Source organism: Sesamum indicum, linkage group LG8 (genome assembly GCF_026168435.1).
Source record: "Sesamum indicum cultivar Baizhima isolate 11 linkage group LG8, ASM2616843v1, whole genome shotgun sequence".
Lineage (NCBI taxonomy): Eukaryota > Viridiplantae > Streptophyta > Magnoliopsida > Lamiales > Pedaliaceae > Sesamum > Sesamum indicum.
In genome coordinates, this window is record NC_142664.1 from 18,528,631 (window position 1) to 18,555,140 (window position 26,510).

The window sequence follows — 26,510 nt, forward strand, 5'->3', positions numbered from 1 at the left end:
CATCCTCTTTGCTTTTGAACAAAATATAAACCGCAACCCACAATGAACAAAACGGTGAAATTTATTGGGCAGAGTCATACAGATTGACATTTTTGTATGATGCAGAACTGAGGAACTGCTAATCTCCAGGCCAAAAGAATTATTGAACATTATACATGAGTAACAGTGACTAACAAAGAGGATTATGACTTATAGGAAGTAACAAGAAGGGACAAATTGTTTTTCATCTTAGCAGCAAGGCCGAGTATCTCAGTCATGTCCAAATCTTGAGGCATCAATCCATCAGGGAGTTTCCAGTTGAAGTGGTAGAGCAGCTGAGCCAGAAGAAGCTCCACACTGGCCAAACCAAAAGATATTCCAGGGCACATCCTTCTTCCTCCTCCAAACGGTATGAACTCAAAGTTTGTCCCGATGAATTCTATGCTGCTTTCAGCAAATCTTTCTGGTTCAAAAGCCTCAGCGTTGACCCAATACTCAGGATCTCTATTGATTGCCAGGACATTCAGTACGACTTTGGTTTTAGGGGGAATATCATATCCATAGACTTTCTGCCAATCCTTGCAGTCTCTTGGAAGCAATAAGGGAACGGGGGGGTTGAGCCTCAGAGTTTCTTTGATCACCATCTTCAGATAGCTTACTTTCTCCAAGTCGGACTCAAGAATTCTCTCTTTGCCTCTGAAAACATGCCTCAATTCTGATTGTGCTTTCTCCATCACGTTCGCGTGTTTAATCATTTGCACCATTGCAAATTCAACAGTGGCTGCAGTGGTGTGCGTCCCAGCAATAAACATATCCTGTGGTTTAGGATTAGTTACCAGTTCAAGTTAAGTCTGATATGAGGGGTGAACTAATGTACTGACCAGAGTGATAGCTTTTATGTTATCCAATGTTATAGGAAACTCGAGGTTGCCCTTTTCTTTGAATCTTAAGAGCACATCAACAATATCTTCCTCAGCATGTTGCCCGAATCTCAGCCTCTCCATATGCTCATCGATGATGACGTTCAAGACCTGATCAAGTTTGTGGTGCAGCTTCATAAGTTTGGTCCTCAACCCAGTAACCGCTGGAAGGAACGTTATCGAAGGAAACAAATCAGCAACGTCAAAGCCTCCAGAAGAAGTTCCAAACTCAATAATTAGCGGTAGGAATTCATCTTTGCCCCCACGAGACTTGCCAAATGCTGCTCTACAGAGCACGTCATTAGTGTATGATAAGACCTTCTGAGCCAAGTCCATTGGCATCAACGAGGGATGTGAACGGATGGACTCAACGAGATTCACTGCCTCCTCGTCTCTAATAGTGCTAAACGAGCGCACATTCTTGGAGCTCAGCAGTTCAGAGAAGCAAATCCTACGCATCTGTTTCCAGTAATCGCCGTAGGGAGCCATGACCATGTCTTGGTAGTTGTAGGTAATGATAGCAAGAGACGGGAGCCTCGCCCGGGATGAGAAGGCAAGATCATGCGTTGTTAATAGCTCTTTAGCCACTCTGGGGGCTGAGATCACAACTGCAGAAATCTCACCGAGCTGTAAGTGCATGATAGGCCCATATTTCCGTGCCAAGTTTCTGAGGGCATAGTGTGGGCCTGAGCCGCCCGACAGGTGATGCAGACTTCCGATAAGAGGGAGCTTCCAGGGCCCTGGAGGCAACTTTGGCCTGGAAATACGGAACCTGATGATTAAGTTCAGCAAAGGGACAATTAAGATGAGGGAGATGATGAGGAAAGATGGGATTGCCAGTTCCATTTTGGCAAACTGAGAATGATCACAGGTTTGCTTTCAACTCTTCTTTTGTATATTAGGTCTGTGAACATGTCGGCTAATATTAATGGGAGCCTGTCGTGCACTTGCACAAACAAGAATACAACGACACAATTTTTTTTTAAAATTAGTACATCATTCAGCACTCATACAATTATATATAATATCTTTTTGTTATATATATTCTATAATTTTTACAAAATTAATATATATAATATGAAAAGAATATCAAAGTAAAATATAAAATACACATAATCAGTTTATTTTCAAAAGTACGCAATGAAAAATTCCTAATTTTCCAAATTAGTTAAATCTTTATGACCATCTTTCGAAGTTTTAGCAATTTCATCCCAAAACTTTTAGTAGAGATGGCAACGGGACGAAGCTAAAAAACCTCAATACAGTTTTCAATCAAAAATAAATTGTATAAGACAAAAAATATGTACAACTAAATTATTAATTTTCTCATCAAGTAATATCATTTTATAATTTACAATGAATTATATTATACAAAGAATGCATTCAACTAATATTTAATGTTTTAATAAATAATATCTGTTTAGATTTAAATACCTCAATATAGTTTTCAATTAAAATGATAATTGTATAAGACAAATATATATGGTTTTCTATTCTTGAGAGTTTTATTTGACAAATCTATATATATGGTGATTATTCGACCTGGCTTGAAAGACTATTAAGTTTCGGGCAGTTGGTGTGTCGATATAATATTTTAATATTTTAATGTCGATATAAGTATCACAAAGTTTACAATTTTAATATTTTAATATCTAAAACATGTACATATAAATTTGTAAAAATAAATAAATATTTCAATATATTATTATTTCATATTTATATAATAATGATAATATTATTTTTTAAAAGATAATCTTTAATATTTTAAAAATATTAAATTAGGTTCAACCCAATAAAATTTGGATCTAAAAATTTCTTAATGAAATGGGTCCCAAGTTTTTAGTAGAAACAAACTGACCCATCGACGGTCCTACTTAAAAAATCTAATGTGGATTTGATTGGATGAGTAGGCAATGAAGGTCATGTTAAATTACTAACTCCCATATACCTTTGGTCCTTAAATTAGTGTAAATTATCCATCAGTCTTCATCAAACAAGATTCAATAATACTACGAGTAGAGACATATCTATTATTCTATAATTTTAAAATAAAATGAGCAATGTGATATTTTGGTTGTTTTTAAAAGGGATAATTCCATTCTCCTCCCTAAAGTTTGGTGTAATTACATATTAACCTTTTATGATTTGAAAAATTATATACATATAAACCTTTTATAATTTAAAAAATTATATTTAATATACTTAGATTTGCTTTCGTCTAATAAATAAGTTCGTTTATTAATTAAAATCCACTGGATTTACTGATATTTATATAAAAAAATCAAGTAAAAATTCGTATATATCATCGATTGACTTATTATTGGTAATACTTGATAAGCAAATGAGGAAGGGGAGAGAGATGGATTGGTAGCAGTGGAGGATCCGACACGCACGCTTTTCTCCCATCTCCTCAAAAACATCGATCCCAAGTTCAAAATGCCGTCGTCTCTTCAAGAATGTTAATGGTGGAAGACAGCAATTTTATCTGGTTATGATGAGCCAACCCAGATAGGTTTGATTACAATCACCCATTTATCTCACCTAGAATCGGGCTTCCCGTATCTCAAGTTGAGTTTTGGACGGGATTTTGACAGATTTATGGACCAATCAGCCTAAGTAAATGGGGTCTTAAAATATATAAAATTTTAAGGAATTAATTATATTTAGACATCATTCAAAAATATAAAATTATATTTTCTCTTGAAAAATTTTAAAATTATACTTATACCTCATCTGAAAATTTATTGTTTACATCTTACCCCTTTTCTGTTAGAATTTGGACAAAAAATGCGAAAGTTAGCAAAAAAATTACATAAAATTTCAAATTTTATTCCTGGTTAAATGTTTACATGTAATAATATACTTATGAAGTAAAAAAGATAATGATGTTAACCTCAGTCTATATATATATATATATATATTATATTTATCCATGATAAATATAAAAATATACATAATAATATTAAATGAGGGGTAAAATTAAAAATTTATTATAATTTTTTTTGTTTATATCAGCATTTTCCATTCAAATCTTAACGAAAGGTGGTCAACTATAAATCAAAATTTTTGGAGGAAGTGTATAGTTTCAAATTTTATTTTAAAAAAAAATTATAATTTAACATTTTTAAAGTGGGGTTTGAGTGTAATTAACCCAAATTCTAAACTATAACTCTGCATCCATTCTATTTTCTTCAGCAATATCATGAAACCAGTTAGCAAAAAAGCACACCGTCCCATTGGTAATAGATGATAGTAATCATCAAATTGATCGAAAAAAGAGAAAAAACACTATACACATGATTGTTGCTTTCATTATCAATTTATTCTCAGTTTTCGTTTATCAAATTCGAACTTACACTATCCTTTCATTGCAATATGAGTATACGAATAATATTCATCAGATGCTAATCCCAACCAGAATTATTGAACATTGAGCATGAGTAAAACTAAGAGGATTACGATTTATGAGATGTAGCAACAAGGTACAGATCATTTTTCCTCTTAGCAGCAAGGCCAAGTATCTCAGTCATGTCCAAATCTTGAGGCTGGAGTCCATCAGGGAGTTCCCAGTTGAAATGGTAGAGCAGCTGAGCTAGAAGAAGCTCCACAGTGGCCAAAACAAACGATATTCCAGGGCACATCCTTCTTCCTCCTCCAAACGGTATGAACTCAAAGTTCGTTCCGATGAATTCTATGCCGCTTCCAGCAAATCTCTCTGGTTCAAAAGCCTCAGCGTCGTCCCAATACTCAGGGTCTCTATTGATTGCGAGGGCATTTACTAAGACTCTGGTTTTAGGGGGGATATCATATCCACAGACTTTCTGCCAATCCTGGCATTCTCTTGGAAGCAATAAGGGAACCGGCGGGTGGAGCCTCAGAGTTTCCCTGATCACCATCTTCAGATAGCTTACTTTCTCCAATTCAGATTCAAAAACCCTGTCATTCCCTCTGAAAACATGTCTCAGTTCTGCTTGTGCTTTCTCCATCACCTTCGGGTGCTTAATCATTTCTGCCATTGCAAATTCAACAGTCGATGCAGAAGTGTGCGTCCCAGCGTTAAACATATCCTGCGGATTGTGGGGGGAGGGCGGGGCCATTATCAGTTCAAGTGCAAGTCTAATATGAGTAGAGAACTTGTGTGCTGTTCTTACCAGAATGGTAGCTTTTATGCTATCCATTGTTATAGGAAACTCGAGGTTGCCTTTTTGTTTGCATCTTAAGAGCACATCAACTAGATCCTCTTCACCAGGTTGCCCAAATCTCAGCTTCTCCATGTGCTGATCGATGATGACATTCCAGACGTGATCCATTTTGTGGTGCAACTTCAGATATTTTGTTTTCAGCCCAGTAACATCCTCAAGGAATTTTACCGAAGGGAACAAATCAGCAACATCAAAACCTCCAGCAGAAGCTCCCAACTCAATAATTAGCGGCAGGACTTCATCTTTGCCCCCATGAGACATGCCAAATGCTGCTCTGCACACCACATCATTTGCGTATGAGAACGCCACCTGAGTCAAGTCTATTGGTATCGACGTGGGATGTAAACGGATGGACTCGACAAGATTCATTGCCACTTCGTCTCTAATAGTGCTAAACGAGCGCACATTCTTGGAGCTCAACAGTTCAGAGAAGCAAATCTGCGCATCTGTTTCCAGTAATCGCCGTAGGGAGCCAAGGCTATGTTTTGGTAGTTGTAGGTAATGATACCAAGAGACGGGAGCCTCGGCCGTGACGAGAAGGCAAGATCATGGGCTGTTAATAGCTCTTTAGCCACTCTGGGGGCTGAGATCACAACTGCAGAAATCTCACCGAGCTGTAAGTGCATAATAGGCCCATATTTCCGTGCCAAGTTTCTGAGGGCATATTGTGGGAGTGAGCCGCCCGACAGGTGATGCAGACTTCCGATCAAAGGGAGCTTCCAGGGCCCTGGAGGCAACCTCGGCCTGGAACTTCTGGAGGTGTGGAACCTGTTGATTAAATTCAGCAGAGAGAGTATGAAGATGATGGAAATGATGAGGAAAATGGGGATTTGGAGTTCCATTTTGGCAAACTGATAAGGATCACGGAATACTGAAATCTCTCAACTCTTCTTCAGCACATTCGTGTCTGTGTACTAATTGGATAAGTTTCATGGAGCTATTGGCTCTATTCCATACGGAAAATTTTTATTCTGATCAGGTTTGATCGGCTGAAATTAATATCACATGACAATTATAGTACACTATTTCATCCTACATTTTTCATTTTCCATGTGCATCAAGAGGGTACTTGTCAATATCAATATATTGGCTTATTTATTAAAATATTATAAACAAAATATATTAAATTCATAATATTTTTATTTTTTATTTTGCATGAATTTCGTTGCATTGCGTGCAAAAAATTTAAAAAGTAGGAAAAGAATAAAAATATTATAAAATTAGTGATAATTATAAATTTTAATACATCAATCCAACAAGTATGTCGTTGACGACGAGCTCTTCTTTTTTCCTCACCTACCAATTTTATTGACTCATTTCTTTTCCAAAAGGATAAAATTGCAATTAATAACTCAATATCCTCGCAATTTTCCTCCACCTAATGCGCAGATACATCACGATTGAGTTTACCAATTTTTTAATTTTTTTTTTATTCAAATCAAGTTTGATTGAACGCCGAATAAATATAATACACTTGATATATAATTTGTCATTATCTTTTATTTATGCACCATTCATATTGCAAATGTACTGTATTTTCATCTAATTAATTTATATTCAATTAAATCAATTTAAGTTCGAATTGATTAAAACCACGTGTTGTTTTGCTATTAAGTTCTTCTCAAGAAAACGTCCCTAATGAATATAATGTGATTATTTAGAGAGAGGATTTGGTTGTGTGATATATGTCATTCTATTTCATCTCATTAAATATTTTGAATTGGATTGCTATTTTATTTGAGAAAAATTTCAAATTATATGTCAAAGTTCATTTCACTAATGTATATATATATATATATATATATTGTCGAAAAAATGAGATGAGTTTGAACGAGATGGAAATAAGTTTCGAAAGTTTCCGGCGAGCAAGTAAATTGGCAATTTATCAATGAGGTCTACCTTAATCGACAAAGTTGAGGCACTATGACATTAAAAATTATGAGTTCGAACCCCATCAAAAAATACTATTATACTGCATAATAGGTGTTGCGTTTCTACTACAATAACAGGTTTTGTTTAGATATAATTTATGTATATTGTTGATTAGGATATGATTACTCTAGTTGTCGTATTGATTATAATTTGAACTTCCGTATTAAGGTAAACATAATTTTTCTTTAAAAAGTATACACAATGGTTAAAAATAAAATATTAAAAAAACTAATTATGCTTAACTTTTAATTTTTAATTTTTGACAAGATACCAAAATAGTATAAAAATCATCATTATATAAAAATAATATTATGAAATTAATTAGTATTTTTTTTTATTTTGTAGGATAAAAATGTCAACTAATAAACTTACTAACTCCTACCTATGCTTAATCACAAATTAATATTGCATTTAATGTAACTTGCGTGTTGTGTACGCAAATATGTATGGAATTAATTAGTATTTTTTTAACAAAAAAATAATTATTATTTTGACTAATCATATATGTACTCTCCCAATATATTATATGGATATTTCATAAATTTGGAATAAGTGATTGTTATTTTCACTATCAGTTTATTTATCATTTTTGTTTATTAGGGTTCGTTTGATTCGAGTGACAGAAAAAAATAAAATAAAAGGGAAAGAGGGATGGGAAAGAATAATTATTTTTCTATTAGGAGGGGAGTAAATTATTAAATATTTCACTTATTCACAGATTGACAAGAAAAGACTATTTTCTGTAATTTTTAATTTTTCTCTTTATTTTGTATTAGAAAATAAATGAATTAATATTAATTTCAGTATATCAAAAATTTGGAAACCTTACTAATAAAAAATTTATCAAACAAAAACAAGAATATTTTGTTTATTATAAAAGTATTCATCAGTAGCTTTGATGTAGTAGTTTTTCAGCAATTTTGTTATCTTTTTTTTCTGGTAATTTTGGACGGAAGCAAAATTGGACCAAACAGCAAACTATCTCTTGAATTTATGTATATTTATGAAATACACAATTCAATATGAATCCTTATTTTATTTTATATTACGTTAATGCAAAAATAAAGAGTCAAATATATTAAAAACTAAAACATAACATACACGTATCTCTATTTTTTTATAAAAGAAAACATTTAGAAAGTAGAATCAATTTTTTTTTAAATAAAAAAACAATGGTGTCAAAATATAAAAGGAAAAACAGACCTGAAAAAAGGAAAAGATAGCGAAAGAGTGAAAAAAAGAAGGAAAAGGCGCACACTGATTTCATCCATCTTTGTAAATTCGAAAGAGAAATGCCTTAATTAGAAAGTCAAAATCCGGGTTTTTAATTTCCCTTTTTTGTCTGAATTAGGGTTCTTGAAACCATACATTCCTGTCTACAGAATTCCTGAAACTGAATTGTTATCTTTTATTATACAGGTGTACAAAGTTGATTAAAATAATATTTTGTGTTTGGTAAATCATGTAATGATATACACAGGAATTTTCTTTACTTGGCAGATCAATGGGTCGCTCCCGTGGAAATTTTCATGCTGAAGACGACCCTAGTCAAAGGTTTAGTATTTCCTTGCTTTTCTTCGTATGTACCCTGCATTTCGCGCGAGTTAAAGTGGCAGAATTATCTTTAGTGTTTTTAGTGGCTGGATGTTTTAGCGGTAATCAGTACAAATCTGTGAGATCGGTTTTGTTTAATAGGGTTTGATAATGCATGTGTACATTTAATTTTCTTTATTTTTATTTTTTTTACTTTTGAGTTTTCCATAATTTCTAATGTGCGTTGTCATTTGTAAAGAATTTCTTTCTTAGTATGTGGGAAGGATGTTAATTTTGATAGCCCAGTTTGAGGATAATCCCCATCAATTCGTTTCAATTTTTCTGGAAATGTATGTAATCATGATATCCTTTTCTCCTGGTTCTTGCATTTCTGTGCTACAGTGAAGTTGGAAATTGTATTTCTTTCGTACTGAATAGATAAGAACTATGTCTATATGCTTTTCATATCATGATATTTCTACACATTCTTAGTAATATTTTGTATATTTTTGGCAGATCAAGGAGAAAAAAGAGTGCACAAAATGGAGAAAATTTGGAATCTGTTACTGCAGGTCACTTGCATTCCCCTGTTAGTTGGATTAGGATTTAGTGACCGAATGCAGCTAATCTTGGATTCTGATATATCGAAAAAGAAAATAGCACAATGGCACACTGATCCAATGTGTTTAACCTTTTGGTCTCTTGCTCTTGATTGCTCAGGTCAAGGATCCACTGATGGGAAAAGGGCATTATACCATTGCAACTATTGCAACAAAGACATTACAGGGAGAATTCGTATAAAGTGTGCTGTATGTTCTGATTTTGACCTTTGCATAGAGTGTTTCTCAGTAGGTGCTGAGGTTCATCCACACAAAAGTGGTCACCCGTATCGGGTTATGGTCAGTACCTGAATGAAGATGTTTAAGTTAATTTACTTTTCACTAAGATGTCTCTGAATAAACTGACTATCTATTTTTTTATTTAAATGAAGACTAGAAATTTGGATTGCCGACCTTTCGGATTTTCGAGTGACACATGTAGATGTTGATAATTGTTGCAGTGGGTGTGCATAAGATATAGTATATTGTTCTTAATGCATATTTTCCATGGTCTTTAATGTTTTTCTATTTTGACTAGATGAGTTTATACAATAATGATAACACGAGAAAGGTAAAAAATGAATGGTCTATCTTTAATCAATAATGAACTGATCTTTTTCTGTGACCAGTGCTCTTTTTTTTTTCCCGGTAGCTTATGATTTATTTTTTCCAAACGATTTTACACATATATTATTACTGAAAACATGAGTTTCTTTGCTCATAGTGCTGACGATCTTCAAATTGAAATCTGCACAGGACATCTTATCATTTCCTCTCATTTGTCCAGAATGGAATGCTGATGAAGAAATGTTACTTTTGGAGGTGATCTGTAATCTCCTTTCAGTTTTCGTTGGATCATTGATCTGTAACTCATAAATTATCTGGAAGTCTTATCTTGTTATCTGCCTCATCAAATATCATACTAGCAGAAGTCTTATCCTGTTATCTGCCTCATCAAATATCATACTCGCAGGGGATTGAAATGTATGGCATGGGGAACTGGGCTGAAGTTGCTGAGCATGTTGGGACCAAAACAAAGGAAGTGTGCATTGAACATTATAGGAATGCTTACCTCAATTCTCCTTACTTCCCTCTTCCGGTATGACTTCTGGCAGAAAAGTTAGCTACTTTCAGGGTTGTATTTTTGTCGGAAAGTCTCGTGAAATACATTTTCTTTCTCAGGATATGACACATGTTGTTGGTAAAAACAGAAAGGAACTCCTTGCGATGGCTAAAGAGCATTTTGAGGACAAAAAAGGTTTGTGGTAATTGTCCTCTGCTTCTCCTGCCTTTTTATCCTCTCTATCTTCTCTCTGTTATGTATTGGTCAATTCTGGTGTGGATTGCATTTACAGTTACTTTATTAAGATAGAGTAGTATTGTATATTGTGAATTTAAGAACTTTATTCGTTTTCATGTCTTAAATGTTATAATCCCTTTTAAGCAAACCTGAGGGGTGCATTCAACTAATTCTTTTGTTCAAAAGGGCACGTGCATGACATTTGGCTTAAACTGATTTTGGACCTACTGATATGTGCGCGTTTCTTGTCTCACAATTGTTGAGATTTTAGACTTATGCTGTTTGATTTTCTCTTAGTAATAAGATGTTTTCTGGATGTGAATTAATAATGATATGAGGAACTTAACCACCCCTTTTTATTCATGGTGTTCACCTGGTTTTGTTAATTGATCACCACTTTTTTAACTTATAAAGAATTGAGGAAATTTGTTTCCTATTTGAGAGAAATATCATGTAAGGTTATGTTCCACTATATAATCTGAAACAGTTCAGTATTTTCTCTGTTGCTCTAAGTTATAGAGTTTTGGCATGCTGCATGATATGTGAGTACTTTTTCACAATATTATCCAAGTAACTTGGCTTTCTTTGCCAGGGGAAATACAACTAAAGGAGGAATCTCCATTTTCTCCCTCAAGAGTCAAGTATGTAATAGTTTCCTTATAAATACTCATATGCTATCTTTAAACGTATTTGAAACTTACAGATTCTTGCTTTTAGGGTTGAAGATTCGTACAAAACTGGTTCTTCAGGTCGTTTGCCTTCCACCTCTGTTGCAGGTAATAAGAATTACATTCTGGTTAGCAGCTATGCTGAATGCGCTGCTGATGTGATCTGAACTAATGTTTATTAACTGTATACTGTATACCCTTCTGAAACTGAAAGATATACTGGAACCATTCTAAAGCAAAAATCTTGCAGGAGCTAAAGGTAATAAAAAGGCATCCAACATGGCCCATGCCAAGGATCAGGGCGATCTAAAAATGGAGGGTGGGCAACTTGCTTAGTTATTCTGTGAGCTTTGAGTTGTTAAACTACTGCTAATAATTGGTCACTTTTTAAGCAATAATTTTTTCTTCAGATCATATGTCAGGGCGGAGTTTTGGGGGAAACAAGCCAAAATCAGCAAAGGTTGAGGGCCCATCTTTGGTGGATTCAAGTGGTTATAACCCGAAAAGACAAGAATTTGATCCTGAATATGATAATGATGCCGAGCAGTTGCTCGCTGATATGGAATTCAAGGAAACTGATACTGAAGAGGAGCGTGAAATAAAACTGAGAGTACTTCGGATATATTCAAAGAGGTATCTTCTGAATATACTCCCTCGTGTGCTATTTAGGGACTGAAATTTGTGAAAAGGAAATTTGAAGGAAGAAAAACCCAATTAAACATGTTCATCAGACACATTGTAGAAGGCCGCTCAGTTCTATTCCTGTAGGTGCTAATGCAACCAAAAGTATTATGCACAACAACCCCCATCAAAGCAATGCGAGTATAAAAGTTATCTTAAGTTTGCAAAAGCTGGTACTTAGCATGTATCAGTCATAAGGAGATCATGTTGCTAAATTGTTTATCTGCTCTCCAATATTTTGTTTGTTGTTAAATTTATTTTATTACTGTGATTAATATTTATGTTGACAGACTTGATGAGAGACAACGGAGGAAGAATTTTATTCTAGAGAGAAATTTACTCCATCCTAGTCCATTTGAGAAGGACTTAAGCCCAGAAGAGAAGCAATTATGCAGACGTTATGATGTCTTCATGCGCTTGCATTCCAAGGAGGACCACGAAGAGCTACTGAAAACTGTTGTATCAGAATATAGGATTCTAAAGCGGATTCGAGAACTTAAGGTATGCTGCGCCCTTAGCTTCTATTACTCCATGAGAATGCTTTTAAAGAACATAAAAACTTATAATCCGTCTTATTATGGGTTTACTTCAGGATTCATAATTTAGCAAGTGAACAAACTAGACATTTTCGGTGGACATAGTTAAATGTTGACACAGGACTGTGACTCTTATTCATACAAAATTATAATTTGTCATTTCCAAAGTTGATCTGAAGCATTGTCCCTTTTTTTTCCTTCTCAATAAGTTCATGACTATGTACCATTAAGAATAGTGTGCAGTTTGGATCTGGAAGACAAAAATAGAAATTTAGCTGGCAATTTAGGAGCCATCTATAATGTATGGACATAGACGGGGGGGACATGGACAGGACGACACGGAAAATGTAGAAAAATTAAGGCACGACACGGCACTGTTACGGTTGTATATAATATATATTTTTATTATATATATTTTCAATTTCTCATAAGATTAAAATATGCAATATGAACATATCAAGATAAAATAAAAAATAAGCATGTCTTACATCTATATTTTTAACCAATTGTGGCTTCAAAAATATACATAATCAGTTTATTAAATTTCTTCTCAAAACTTTCAGTTTGAAAGAAGTGAGTTAATTTTTTTTATTTTTTATTAAGCTCAAAATTCTTTTTTTAAAAAAAAAAATAGCCCAAAATTTATTGAAATTATAAAAAAAATTCAAAACGTGTCCAAAATGTGTCGAACAGGCGTGTCTGATGCAATGTCCTTTTCTTTTTCTTTTTTCTTTTTTAATTTGATCACGTGTCCGAGCCATGTCCGTGTCCGACATTGCATCGGGTAATTTTTCGGAGTGTCCATGTATTATAGGGAGCCAGTCATGACTTGATACATCTCAATTTTGTGAATCTTCTATATGTAAACTTTTGAAAATGAATAATCAGGAGGCAAGAGCCGCTGGTTGTCGTTCAGCTGCTGAAGCTGATAGATATTTTGAACAGAAGAAGAGGGAAACTGAAGACGGTGATCATCGGAAGGAAAATTCTCAGGCTGGTCCAAGCAGCCAGGAAAGTCTGAGTGTACCAGTTTCTTCAGATTCATTTGGTACATACTCAACTACAACATCTGCAGGCCAAGCCAACTCATCAACTGATTTGGATTTTGTTACAATTTCTGCTGCAAATTTACTGTCTGAATCTGTAAGTATCCAGTTCTTGTTTGCTGCTATTGCAAAGCAGCTGTTCGTATAGATGAAGCGGAAGCTTGCTTATTTTCGTAAAGTGAATACTTTGATGTGGTATATAGAAGTTGGGGACTTTTATTCTTCCAAAGAACTATGCAAACCACTGTACATGATGGTTTCGAGGGTCTCATTTAGACAGCTAATCTATATATTGCATGCTTTTGACAGGAGAAACAACTTTGTCGTGAGATCAGGTTAGCTCCACAACATTATCTGAAAATGCAGGAGGACATGACGACCCAAATTATGATCGGCAACATCACTAAGAAATCTGATGCCCATTCCTTGTTCCAAATTGAGGCAGCCAAAATTGACAAAGTTTATGATATGCTTGTGAAGAAGGGGATTGTTCAATCATGAATGCGCCAACAAAAACATACTCCACATCCACATTCGGGTTCTGCAAATGTGGCACTTGATGAACTTGGAGCACCCTTGTGTGTTCCCTACCTTATTTAGGATACCTACACTAATCATTTAATTCAGTTGGAATTTATTGATTTGTTTCCAGTAAATTATATCTCCTTCTTAGATTAAGTCTCTGTATTTTCTTGGTCTGTATATATATGATCTAGACTCTTGTGATTCTATAAGTTTTGATGAATTATAGAATTCCTACTTTACTTTAGTATAGTCTTAGTTAAGTTATTAATTTTTAGTAAATCACAGCTATCTTTTTTGAAATTTGTCATAATTACAAATACTTTTTCGTTGTCAAGGAAAATTCCTTCAAATAAAAAATAATTATATAGCTTTTAAACGAGGTGGAAATTACTATTCAAAATTAATTACAAGCATCTCCTGCTGGAGTTGTTATAATTAATTTTTTACCGCATTACAAATTTAAAAATTGACAGCTTACCCTCTAAAATCTTCATCTAAAGAAAATCTTAAATATAATTTGATTAAAAAAAAAAGAGGGAAAACTATTCGATCTATTTTTTATATTTATATTTTGTTTTAAGTTTTATTACACTTTACCATACCAACGTTGCACATTCCATCTCAATTCGCTTTTCATCAGAAAATGATCACTGACGCATGACATCCTTTACGGACAAGATGGTTGAATTCGACATTTTATTTTTCACAAATTTGACTGTCTTGCTCTTTAAAAAATATCATGTGTCAGTTATGTGATCACTTTTAAACAAAAGATTTTCATAAAAAGTTATTTAAGCAATTGGTTAACGGATAAATTTATTTGTTAAGTTATTTAAATTTTCAACTGGTTAACGAATAAATTAATTTGTTAGAGGAAAATAAATATTAAAAGTAATAAAAATAATTTTTCAAACTACATAAGTTTAAGTATAATTCCATAGAATCTCAAGAAAGCCAGTGCAATTATTCCTATATTAATTATTATACAGATTATTCAACTAACTATAACGAATTTATAACTAGAATTATCGAAACCGCTCAGCTTTTGCTTCCCTTTTGCATGGCTTTGGCATTCACTTCTTCAGCACGACGAGCAGTCACTTCCACTCTCTAAATCCTCATATCAAAGGGTTTCTTCTTTTGATTCTCAAGTTTCTGGTTTGTCTTCTTGTATGATCAAGAATCAATCTTTTCCAAAAACTCCTGCTTCGTCTGTTATTTTCTTGTTTTTGCGTATTATATTGGTTTCTGAGAAGCGAAGCGTTTCGTTTTGCCTTCTTCACCAGAAGTTGAAGTTTGATGAAAGCTCCATTGTCATTTCCGTATATGGTGGTTTCTGGGCTTAGTATATTTGTTGTCATTCTGAATTTTCGGGATTCTCGAACACGGGACTTGTATAATCACGATTTCTTGTTCAGAAGAAGCATGCAATCAGCTTCTGGGGCTTCTGCCGCTAATATTCATCCCGATGGTGATGGTATACCCTGCATTTAATATTCTTTAATTGTTGCAGAATTTTTCTGTTTTAATTTCTTGAAATAAATGTGTATCTTTTAAGGTATCTTCTACTTGATGTATGGTGGTTCTTGATGGAAGATGTATCTAAGCTGCTATATATCATGTTATTTTAATAGAATTGATATTTATGCTTTTTATATGCAACAGTTTTTATATCCCATTCTCTTGATTGCTCAGGTAAAGGGACCAATAATGAGAAAAGCGCGTTATACCATTGTAACTATTGCAAAAAAGATATTACAGGAAGAATTCGTATAAAATGTGCATAGTGTTCTGAATTTGATCTATGCATAGAGTGTTTCTCAGTAGGTGCTGCCCTTCATCCTCACCAAAGTGATCACCCGTGCTAAGTTATGGTTAGTACCTTACCCGAGAGTGACCGTGTATTGTTTAATTCATAGTTTTCGTGGCTTTTGATGTTTTTCAACTTGACTGAAAGTCTTTATGTTTCTTGTTATATGGATACTGTGATATATTTCTTTTGTACCCTATGATTCTTTTCCGCAAAATCCTTTCTATCTGCAAGATATTACTGGACATGCTGAGTGATTTATTTGCTGATAATGTTGACGATCTTCAAAATGTCTTCTGTAAAGAACGTCCTATCGTTTCCTCTCATTAGTCCAGATTGGAGTGCTGAGGAAGAGCTGTTACTACTGGAGGTTACCTGTTATCCCTTTTGAAGAGTCGGATCATTGATCTATTACTCATAAATTGTTTGGAAGCCTTGTGTTATTATCTACAACCTTGGTTACCACAACTAGTAGGGGATTGAAATATGTGGCATGGGAATACGGGCTGATGTCGCTGAGCATGTTGGAACTAAGACGGAGGAAGCCTGCATTGAACATTATACGAATGCTTCCCTTAATTCTCCTTATTTCCCTCTGCCGGTAAGACATCTAGCAAAACTAAGCTACTTGCTGAGATCAGCGTTTCAAAGACTTATGAAATGCGTTTGGTTTGTCAGGACCTGACACATTTTGCTGGTAAGACTAAAGAGGAACTCCTGGCAATGGCTAAAGGGCATCGTCAGGAAACAAAAGGTTGGTCCGGTTTCCTCAGTTCAGCACACTATTTGATAATTGATTACTGCATTTTGCATTGAGTTGTAAGTCGTCAAATTTTGTGGTAATGATAATATTGAAATAATTTTTTTGTTCTTGGCTTCCTTTGCCAGGGGAAATTCAGCAGGAATCTGCAGCTTCCTCCTCAAGAGTCGGGTAAAATAAAGGTTTTCCTTATAAATGTTGCACAGGCTATGCTTGAACATCTTTTAAACTTTTGCACGATTGTTTCCAGGATTGAAAATTCAGATCAAAGTGGTCCTTCTCGTTGTTTACCTTCCACCCCGACTCCAGGTAATTAAAATCGTTACAGGAACAATGTTTATAGGACTAATTAGAATCGAGAGCAACTCTCTTTCGTTTTTTTGGGGGCCTCTTTTTAAGCAGGCAATCCGAGATTTGCAAATGTTGAGATCCCATATTGGTGGATTTTCAGGTGGTTATAACCCGAAATGACATGAATTTGATATTGAATATGATAATGATGCTGAGGAGTTGCTGGTTGATATGGAATTCAAGGAAACTGATGATGAATGGGAGCGTGAGTTGAAACTGAGAACTATTGGTATATATTCAAAGAGGTATCTTGTGTATCAATCTCAGTTTGTTTTTATAGAAACTGAAATTTATCAAAGAAAAACTGGTGAGAGAATAAACATTGCACGACAATTATTGTATTAACATTGACAGAGTTGATGAGAGAAAGCGGCGGAAGGATTTCCTCATCGAGAGGGGTTTGCTGCATCCTAGTCCATTTAAGAGAGACTTAAGCAAAGAAGAGAGGCAGACATGCTGGCGTTATGACGTCTTCATGCGTTTGCATTCCAAGGAGGAACATGAAGAACTACTGAAATGTGTTATATCAGAACACAGGACTCTAAAAAGACTTCAAGAACTCGAGGAATGCTGCACCCAGGTCCACTAGCTTCCACTATCCCAAGAGAATGCCTCTGAAGAATATGCAATATTTTTTTCATCTTATCATGGGTTATTCAATGTGCATTTTTGTTCTCTTCTGAGAATGGATAATCAGGAAGCTAGCTGCTGGTTGTCGGTCAGTTGCTGAAGCTGATAGGTATATTGAACAGAAGAAGCAGCGGCTATCTGAAGATGGTGATCATCGGACGGAATTTCTCAGGAAGGTCCAAGAAACCCCTAAAATCCGACTTCACCAGTTTCTTCAGATTCATTTGGTACATAGTCGAGTACAACCTCTGCAGACCAAGCCACCTCATCAACTGATTTGTTTTCTGTGACAACTTCTATAGCAAATTTATTATCTGAACCTGTAAGCATCCAGTTCTGCTTGCTGCAATTTAAAGCAGCTGCAAACTGATTAACGAGTGCTGCACACTCAGAGAAACTCCATCAGCTTCCTATTATTCCATGAAAGTGCAAGTGAACATGCACTCTTATTTAACTGAAAATGAATATTCAGGGAGCACAAGGTGCTGGTCTTCTTTCATCTCAAGATACAAGTTCTCAAGCAGGTCCAAGCAGACAGGAAATTCTGAGTGTACCTGTTTCTTCAGGTACAACATCTGCATGCCTTGGAGCCGGTTCATCGTTGCAAACTGATCTTGGTTTGCTCTCAATTACTGCCTCTGATTTACTGTCTGAATCTGTAAGTATGCCAAAAAATTGGGTACTGGTGCGAAATTAGACTTTTTTTTGGGTGTAGTTGTGAAGGCTAACCTGTATAATGCATTTGTGTCGACAGGAGAAACAACTATGCCGTGGTATGGGATTAGCTCCAAACCATTCTCTTAAGATACAGGTGGACATAACAACACAAATTATGAGAGGCAATATCGCTAAGAAATCTGATGCTTTTTCCTTGTTTCCTGTGGAGCCAACCAAAACAGATAAAGTTTATGATGTGCTTGTGAAGAAGGGGATTGCTCCACTGTAATATTGCCAAAAGGCTAACATAAGCATATGCTTCTGGGTATGAAGCATTTGATGATGATGTTGAATGTACTTTAAAGGAAAAGAAAAACGAAAAACAGAATATCTTATTGATATTCTTTGTGGGCTGTAAGGAGAAATTTGTCCCTACCCCTATTGTAAGACAGTCATTCTTTTGGGAAGCTTGTAAAGGTCCACTGATACCCTGGGAACAAGTCAAATCTTGCAGTTGCATGTTGCCTTTGGAAAAGAATTATAGTAGTTGCAACAGTACTATGAGGTATGTTTCTGAGAGGGATGAGAGCGTCTTTGTATTCCCTTATTGAACTTAAACCTGAAAACTGAAAACTCAAAAACAAAAAAAATGAAAAAGATGATGGTGCCAAAAGCAGAAATATTGCATCCACAAAAACAAGAGGCACTTGTGTTTATATACACATATATATAGTAAGTTTATATAGCCAAAGTTCGACATGCTGGACGTGAGAGGGCAGCATTTCAGTATGCCATGGGCAAAACCTGTTTTTACTGTTGCTCTATTTTCACACTAAAACTATATTCAAAGAATCCCTTAGCCTTGCCGCACCCCCCAAACAAAAGAAGAAAGACGAAAATCAGTGAAGCTTTTCATTCGCCTATTTGCCTTATCTAGAATACTGTACTTTCCAGAAAACGTAAATATAAACTAATGCAGGCAGGAGATACAGAACCAAAATTTCTCCAGAGCAGTTGAACAATCTTCACAGTTTTTAGGCTGGCAGCCAAAGTATAATCCAGCATAGGCTTGCTGTAGCATCAGAAGCTGCCTATCAAGGACTTCTGCAATACATCACGTCATTGCATTTAATTATAAGTCGTTTCTTTAAATTAAGTTCCTGAACGCCTCTTGATGAACTTGATATCTGCCATTTATCATCTTCAGATACTTCAAGTTTTTGAGGATTGAGAACTTCACTATTCGACTGTGCCGAACTATTAGTCTCAGCTAAAACGGGGAGTGGCAGCAGTTGGGGCTCAGTGCTGAAAATTGAGGACAAGAAAGAGAGTATATCGGACTTTGCTTCGATATTGACCCATTTGTTGTCAATCCAATCTCTTGAAACTCTAATATTCTTCCTCGCAACAGTCAGGAACCTGTTCTCACCTGTCGTAAAATGATAACTGATCAAACCTCAGTAGTGAGGCATCTTTGACGATAGTTTCATTCCTGACTCTATATGGTTCTAACCAGCTGATAAGACCAGTTGAAACATTTACGATGGTGATCATTGTCGTTGTGCGAGATGAAGTTCCGCATTTCTATTTACATTCAGTCAATAAGAACGACAAGGGAAGAAAGAAGATTCTGATTTTCCTAGCTTAAATACTTACCGGGGAAGTAAACTTGAAGATTACTTTTTGTCAGCGTGTCGTATCCAAGGACAACACCTTCCCACCAGCCGTTGCACCACCACGCATCAACTGCAGCGCCAACCTCAAATATAATGTCGGAAGAATACTCACAAGGCCGAGGCCTAACTGTGAGGCGTTCCACACATCGCAGACCCAACCTATCAGGAGCTACCACTCTGTATGCTGGAACCCATTCCTATACAATTCACAGAAAGAGATTAACAGATGTATATATGTAGTGTATTTATCAAAATAAACAAAAATATAATCCCCAGTGGCTCGTCCAGTTACTGCTCTTGTTTAACATACAAGAAAGTCTGAACTTTATGCCAACTTAAGTAGGACTTCGACTTGAAATAGGAAGGAAAATAACATGTATATGCACCTCCAGCTTTCCAGGTCCATCAACTTCCAATACATCTTCAAATTGGACCTTTAGACGATTTTTTGATGAATGCAAGATCTTGCATCTGAACCAGCAGCCTTTCATGCCACTGTCTTGACAAAGAAGCTCAATATCTCCATTGAACTTGGAAATGACTTGACACTGTGGCTCAGGCACGACAAGCTTAGCAATAGGACGCCCGTTGCTGGATAGTTTGATATTCACTCTCTCATGAGTTGGTTCCCATTTTGTTACTCTATTGTTGGAGACTAAATTTGTGAGACCAGCACAACTCCTCTCAAGGGTCTGATCCAAATGGCAGCTTTTGATTCTTTTGGAAGCTTGCATTGCAGGTTCCTCAGGAGCAGAAACATCAACTTCTTGAGTTGGACTCTGTCCATTGTTGCTTCGCCCGGAAACTTGGCACTTGAGAGAGGAAGGATTGGCTGCTTAGAAAAGCCAGGTAAATCACTTAAAAAGAACTGAGGAGGACAATTTTCAAACATGCAACATGATCCAATAGCTCATCGTAAATAGGCATGGACCTTATGGTTCAATTGCACATTATTTCTGAAGGTTGCAACTAGGAGAAAGGCAAATGATCAAGTGCTAAAAAGGAAAAAACAACAAGAAAATGCTTGATTACTTCCAAGTCCCAAGCTGCACGCCAAAGAGACTGAAAATTTGAGAATTGAAATTTCTCCATTAGAAACCTTTTTCCATTGGCATTATGTCAGACTACCACATTTAAATACTTAACTACAATAAAATCTGATTCGAGAAAGTGCTACAAGAAAACTGGAATAGCTCCAGCTCTTGAGTATCTGACAAGATGAAAAACTATTATAGACATTGCTAAGGTTAACACTGCATTATTCCACTAAGCTTACCCTGCTTCTTCCCCCTTATTGTTCCTCTGAAAATTTAACTAGTGAGTTGACAAAAATAAACTTCTTCTCCAAAATCACACTGAACCTGATGGCCAATTGCCTATTGAAAACTCATTATTCAACATGAAGAGATGCAAATCATTAAATTCGTAAACTCAACCATTTTAATTCTACATGAGCAATACAGACTTGAGTTAGCGAAGATTGGACCGCCTCTTGAGACCACTGATTTGAGCCATTCAACAACATCTCGTCTTGCTCTCCACTTAGTTCCAGCATGAACTTCACTCGTGGATGCAAAAACACGTAAAAAGTCCTCCGAAATCACATATGCCATGTGATTAACACTCCTGTCTCTCCCCACCACAGCAAGAAGAGAACTCCCAGTGGTGTCCTTCAGTATATAATGAACAATGCGCCTTCCTTTTTCCTGTGAGATAACACGCTCTTCCCATGCCCTCAGCACATCTTTATCAGACATCCTGATCAAGCAGAGCACACAACGAAAGAGCAAGTGTTGTGAGCAAAACTTGCATTTTTAGCCAGTGACCCTTTTCATGAAATAAGCAATTCAATTATGATCATTCAGAAGTTTACCAAACACTGTACTTGTAATTTGTTAAGAAACCGAAATTCCACAATTTTTTAAGATAATCCTAGTTTCGGATACACATGGAAATTAAAAATCAATAACAAAACGAAAATATAAATCAGATAAAACCCAGACCGGCTAAAGACTCAAGAAGATCAGAAAACAACCTTCGAATTCCCGAACTACACTAAAGATTACATCTTTTCATAACATCAAAACCGGGTTTCCCTAGTTTTAAGCAAGTTTAACAACATCCGCGTACAATGGCTGAACGAACGGGACCTCACAGTCACAGCCAAGAACCACTTGTGATCAAACAAGCACAAAACAATCCCACAAGACAACCCTTACAAGCTACACTGGAAAAAGTACCAATCAAGAGCTATTTTAAACTAACCTTACAAATGAAAAACAGGTGGGTTCAGTTCAGCACAGCGAAAGAGACCAAGTATGAGTAGGATATTCGCTGACAGCTTCAGCTTTTGGCGGTTAAGGGTTTATCAAGGTAGAGAATGAGCGATAGAGAGAGTTCATATGCACGAGAGAGAAAGAAAAGGTGATGTTGTTGGCGGGTATATGCAAAGGCCAAGTGCCATGATCACTCCACTGCAGTGTTTTTGGATTTGCAGAGTTTTTTTCCCACTTTTATTTTGTGACATCATCTAAACTAATTATATTATAAATATAATAATATTAAAAAATAATAAAAATACAATTATGTTTAAATAATTCCAAAAATTAGTTATATAATAATTATATCATAATACAATTATATTTTGTTATTGGATCATGTCTCGTACATTATAACCCTACAAATATATATGTTAAATTCATTATTGGACACATTCTCCTTATTCAAAGAATACTTTCTCTAGATTCCTTAATTTAATGTAGTTAATTAGTTTGAATTAATTGTCCTATATCTAAAGATATTGTCCCATGATGAGTAGCATGTTAATGTTGTTGTTTGTAACATAAGAGTTCATAAGAAAATTTGGTGGGTATTAATTATGTATTAATTGTCAATAATAAGGTTGAAGTTCTAAAACTCTGTATTATTATGTTGAGATTTACATGTGAGTGCTGATCTACTTATATAGTAATTTATAGTTTATTATATTTGTGATTTTGTTAATTATAAAATTATTGATATATGAGAAAATTGTAAAATTAATCCTATATGTATAGGGGTGGCAAAATTAGCCCCGTAAATATTAGAGTAACAATTTTAATTTAGTGGCAATTTTAATCCTTCCAACTAAAAATTACCAAATTTTAACCGGATAAATTGGGACTTGGGGGTCCAACTACCAACTGGGCTCGAATTAAGTACATAGCATCCTAATAAGATATTGACATCCCCTCCCTCCCCCACGCCCAACCCCCTTCCTTTTCCGTCTCCTGTTGCCACTAGCATCTAGATTTGTTTTCTCTTTCTTCTCAATTTGTTGTCTCCGACCTACCCAAACCACCCCCAATTGTAAATAAGGGTATATTATGTCAAATCTTAAGGGGTAGTTGTAATTTTTCAAATAATAAGGGGTATTTATAATTATATCGAACGTTGGCGGAAATTGTGATGTACTGTAAAAGATAATGTATCCTATACTCTAAAAAAAAAAAACAGAAGAACATTATGAAAAATCAATTTATCCTAAAAATGCCATCCATGTACTTCTCTAGTACATCTATCGAAATGTTGGATTATCTGATCTGGATGTATCTCAAATGTACGACTTCATTATCATGGTATCAAAGCAAAGTTATTTAAATTTTTTTGTTAAGAGAAAAAAAAGAAAAAGTCTGATCGTGGTATTTTAGGTGTAAAGACACTTGATTGGGCCTGTTGGAGGTACAAGGGGAAGGCCCAATGGGCTTCTCGTAGCCCAATTCATAAAATTTACATGTAAAACTTACAACCATGATAAGAATAAAGTTAAATTACAAAGAATTCTACCGAAATTTGCTACAGTTATTAATATTTTTTCGTTATTTAAAAATTATAAATATTTTTTTAAAATTAATGATTCTCTAGTAAATACCACTTACAATAAGTTGCCATAAGAAAATATTTGTTAGAAGGCTATTAATTTTAAAAAAAAAATTATAATTTTTAAAATAATAAAAAAATATTTATAATTATAACCCATCTTTAAAAAAATCGTTATAATTTATGATAGAATGAAATGCCAACACCCCTCGCATTATGCACTCATACAGTCCCTGTGGCAGAGAAGCCCAGAACCTTCTCAACCAGTTGCATTTACCCCTCCAAGAAATGGAAATACCTACTAAAGTCGGCTTGCCCTACCCCACCATCATTCATCATCTTCCTTTCTTCAATCACAAATATGAAACGCGAAGCATGACAAAAGTTATTATTAAAATTTCAACAATCATTTCTTGTCATCTAAAATATCCAAGGTCAAATAATTTAGTCATAATGTTGTTTTCGATTAAATTGATATCCTGTTGTTAAATATTGATAGTTCTAAATTCATATAAATCCCATGATCCCGTTTTATAAAAGTACCTTATTGAATAAAGGAGACATTGAGGTTTATAAACCAATCAAATTTTTCGTCTGCAATTAATATAAGATGTTTGTCTACCTCAAATTTAAATAATTTATAATAAAAATCATAATTTTGTATGTCCTGCTTCATTTTACATATACTTTAAAATAAAATATGGACACTTCCACACTATATAAAGTCCAAAGATCCCAACCATTCTTTCATCCAGCACAAATCATTGATCACACCTTTTTCAAAAACTCATTACCATCTTTCCAGGAATTGCTGCTGATCTTATCCTGATTGCACAAAAATGGATCAAAACGCTGATTGCATCATTGAAACATCTGACACCCCACCTCAAAACCATCACCACCTCATGATCAGAAGAGCATTTCTCCAGTTTCTTGTCCCAATCTCCATCTTTTCTTTCCTGGTTTCCTACTTTCCAGGTTTCCCGTTCTTCTTCTTCAGCGCCCGAAATCTTCACCAGCTTGTCCCACTCTTTGCTCAGGCCCTGGATAGAAAATACATGTTCCTGATCTGCAACGGGATCCTGGCGTTTCTTGCCAAGAACCTGAAGCTTAGCTCCTCAGGGTTGAATGGATTAATCACGAAGAATGTTGAAGAGGGACTGAAGCAAATGACGGTCGACCTGCCCGAAATATTAGCAGTTCAAGAAAATGCAGCGTCCATGGAGTACGTTGAGACTCCATTGGATGTTGCAGTTCCAGAAGAAAAACAGGTCATAGCAGTAGCGCAACAAGAGGAAGATTGTGAGGGTTTGAACGAACGAGAACCAGCCGAAACGAAGGCTGACGGCTTGATCTTAGAGAGTGAAGAGTGGGAAGATGAGGAGGAGGAGGAGGAGGAAATGGAAGAAAGTAGAGGTGCAGAGAGCACATTAGTGAGCGATGCGAATGTTAGCACAGAAGAGCTGAATAGGAAGTTTGAAGAATTCATCAGGAAGATGAAGGAAGAAATCAGGATTGAAGCCCGGCAACCACTCATTGCAGTGTGAAAAACTCCGAAATGAAGGGGAGAAAAGGTCTCGGAAGTTGCAACCCATATCCAGTTGGATCGCACTTGAGCTAATTATATGACAAATATAATATACTTATGTGTGATTGTTGTAAACAATTAAATGACAAGTGTATTACACTTCTTTGTCATCGATCCTCTGGATGATTGATGTCCCTTTCTCTCTTCTTCTACCTTGTGTTTTATGACACTGTGTTATGCACTGCCTACTCAGATCTTCTGCTGATTTTTTAGAGCTCAGGCACACATAATAAAAGTTTGGATGATTTCAGCTTCCATTACTACTGATCTATAGTAGGGTTGATTAGACCAATACTTATACATTATTTAGAAAAAAGGACTAAATTAAATCATAAAATACGTTAGGGCATATCTCAAAATATTTATTAAATCAATAAGTAGTAATACAAGATATGGCTCCTTAAAATGTTTTGCCACAACAGAATGTTCCGATTATGATGATCAAGAATAAAACTAATAAAAAGAATCAGTTGTCCAAGAAAAAAAAAAAGACCTCGACCATAAAGATGGATTGTGGGACTGGCAAATATTATTAAAATTTATAATTAATTTTAATTTTTTAATATTTTAGTTCTTATAACTTTTTATTTATATGTAATTCCTAATTTTATTGGTTGTTAAAAATTAATAAAATAATTAATACATTTTTTATTATTAAAATGTTATATAAAAAATTTATAATGTAATACAACTAAAAATTATAATTAATATACATTATAAATATAATATAAATGTGTATAGAGTGTATAATATAAATTAGCACATCTGAATACTAAACTTACATGAACTAAATAGAACAGCCACTTATGAGTGCCAAATTACATGAAGATGAAGACACCAAAACTGTAGAAAACTCTTCACTGATGGGACTTTGGAGGGGTGGTCATTCGAGAATTGGACATTAATCAAAAAAGATTTCAGACACTGATTCTAGTCGAAATTCCTGTAGTGCAAATATCTTCTAATCAAATTATGCTTAAACACGCCCGCCTTTGTTCTTGCCGCCTATATTAACAGACGAATCAAAAGCACCCTCCAATTGACCCAAACGTTCCATTTGTCTCAATTTCAGACATCAGAATGAACCCAAATCAACGAGTACTTTTCCATGTTATTAATAATGCAAATGGTAGGGACACAAGCAGATACGCATTGAAGGAAAGATGGTTGACAATTCGTCGCTAAAAAGAGATGGGACCTCCTGCATATCCGTCGCAACTGATTGAAAGCCTAAGGGTAGAGAATTCAAGATTGATATT

At 35.1% G+C, this 26,510-nt stretch overlaps 6 protein-coding genes and 1 pseudogene across 6 annotated transcripts; 3 read left to right on the forward strand and 4 right to left on the reverse strand.

Moving 5' to 3' along the window:
* Nucleotides 1–182: 182 nt before the first annotated feature.
* LOC105168609 (premnaspirodiene oxygenase) lies at nt 183–713 on the reverse strand. Its single transcript, XM_011088745.3, has one exon. The coding sequence runs from the start codon at nt 711–713 to the stop codon at nt 183–185; it is 531 nt and encodes a 176-aa protein (XP_011087047.2).
* Nucleotides 623–1,553, reverse strand: LOC148787276 (premnaspirodiene oxygenase-like). The gene is made up of 2 exons (XM_088883325.1): nt 861–1,553; nt 623–760 (listed from the first exon to the last, which is right to left on the reverse strand). The coding sequence occupies exons 1-2, from the start codon at nt 1,536–1,538 to the stop codon at nt 731–733; spliced, it is 708 nt and encodes a 235-aa protein (XP_088739451.1). The 5' UTR covers nt 1,539–1,553; the 3' UTR covers nt 623–730.
* Nucleotides 1,554–4,199: 2,646 nt separating this feature from the next.
* On the reverse strand, nt 4,200–6,032 carry LOC105168042 (premnaspirodiene oxygenase). The gene is given in 3 exon segments (XM_011087956.3): nt 4,200–4,966; nt 5,051–5,541; nt 5,544–6,032. Coding segments are annotated over 3 exon segments (1,503 nt in total). The 5' UTR covers nt 5,944–6,032; the 3' UTR covers nt 4,200–4,354.
* A 2,205-nt stretch (nt 6,033–8,237) lies between these two features.
* On the forward strand, nt 8,238–14,165 carry LOC105168043 (transcriptional adapter ADA2b). The gene is made up of 14 exons (XM_011087957.3): nt 8,238–8,452; nt 8,534–8,587; nt 9,083–9,138; nt 9,287–9,465; nt 9,922–9,987; nt 10,139–10,264; nt 10,348–10,423; nt 11,058–11,106; nt 11,183–11,241; nt 11,384–11,452; nt 11,544–11,766; nt 12,105–12,315; nt 13,239–13,493; nt 13,706–14,165. Exons 2-14 carry the CDS (start codon nt 8,538–8,540, stop codon nt 13,895–13,897), a joined length of 1,611 nt encoding a protein of 536 aa, XP_011086259.1. The 5' UTR covers nt 8,238–8,452; nt 8,534–8,537; the 3' UTR covers nt 13,898–14,165.
* A 1,082-nt stretch (nt 14,166–15,247) lies between these two features.
* Nucleotides 15,248–18,551, forward strand: LOC105168610 (transcriptional adapter ADA2b-like; annotated as a pseudogene).
* A 565-nt stretch (nt 18,552–19,116) lies between these two features.
* Nucleotides 19,117–22,305, reverse strand: LOC105168044 (uncharacterized). Its single transcript, XM_011087958.3, has 5 exons — nt 22,071–22,305; nt 21,271–21,563; nt 20,192–20,637; nt 19,786–20,002; nt 19,117–19,558 (listed from the first exon to the last, which is right to left on the reverse strand). Exons 2-5 carry the CDS (start codon nt 21,560–21,562, stop codon nt 19,224–19,226), a joined length of 1,290 nt encoding a protein of 429 aa, XP_011086260.2. The 5' UTR covers nt 21,563; nt 22,071–22,305; the 3' UTR covers nt 19,117–19,223.
* Nucleotides 22,306–24,367: 2,062 nt separating this feature from the next.
* On the forward strand, nt 24,368–25,403 carry LOC105168611 (uncharacterized). The gene has a single exon (XM_011088746.2). The coding sequence runs from the start codon at nt 24,503–24,505 to the stop codon at nt 25,208–25,210; it is 708 nt and encodes a 235-aa protein (XP_011087048.1). The 5' UTR covers nt 24,368–24,502; the 3' UTR covers nt 25,211–25,403.
* Nucleotides 25,404–26,510: the final 1,107 nt, after the last annotated feature.

Coding starts and splice junctions, on each gene's coding strand:
- LOC105168611 (XM_011088746.2), top strand. CDS start 24,503: ATGGATCAAAACGCTGATTGCATCATTGAAACATCTGACACCCCACCT.
- LOC105168609 (XM_011088745.3), bottom strand. CDS start 713: ATGGAGAAAGCACAATCAGAATTGAGGCATGTTTTCAGAGGCAAAGAG.
- LOC148787276 (XM_088883325.1), bottom strand. CDS start 1,538: ATGCACTTACAGCTCGGTGAGATTTCTGCAGTTGTGATCTCAGCCCCC. Junction 761..860: donor ACATAAAAGCTATCACTCTG/GTCAGTACATTA, acceptor ACACCACTGCAG/CCACTGTTGAATTTGCAATG.
- LOC105168043 (XM_011087957.3), top strand. CDS start 8,538: ATGGGTCGCTCCCGTGGAAATTTTCATGCTGAAGACGACCCTAGTCAA. Junction 9,139..9,286: donor TTTGGAATCTGTTACTGCAG/GTCACTTGCATT, acceptor TTGATTGCTCAG/GTCAAGGATCCACTGATGGG. Junction 11,107..11,182: donor TTTTCTCCCTCAAGAGTCAA/GTATGTAATAGT, acceptor TCTTGCTTTTAG/GGTTGAAGATTCGTACAAAA.
- LOC105168044 (XM_011087958.3), bottom strand. CDS start 21,562: ATGTCTGATAAAGATGTGCTGAGGGCATGGGAAGAGCGTGTTATCTCA. Junction 20,003..20,191: donor ATGGACCTGGAAAGCTGGAG/GTGCATATACAT, acceptor TGAATTGTATAG/GAATGGGTTCCAGCATACAG. Junction 19,559..19,785: donor TCTTCAAGTTTACTTCCCCG/GTAAGTATTTAA, acceptor ATTTTACGACAG/GTGAGAACAGGTTCCTGACT.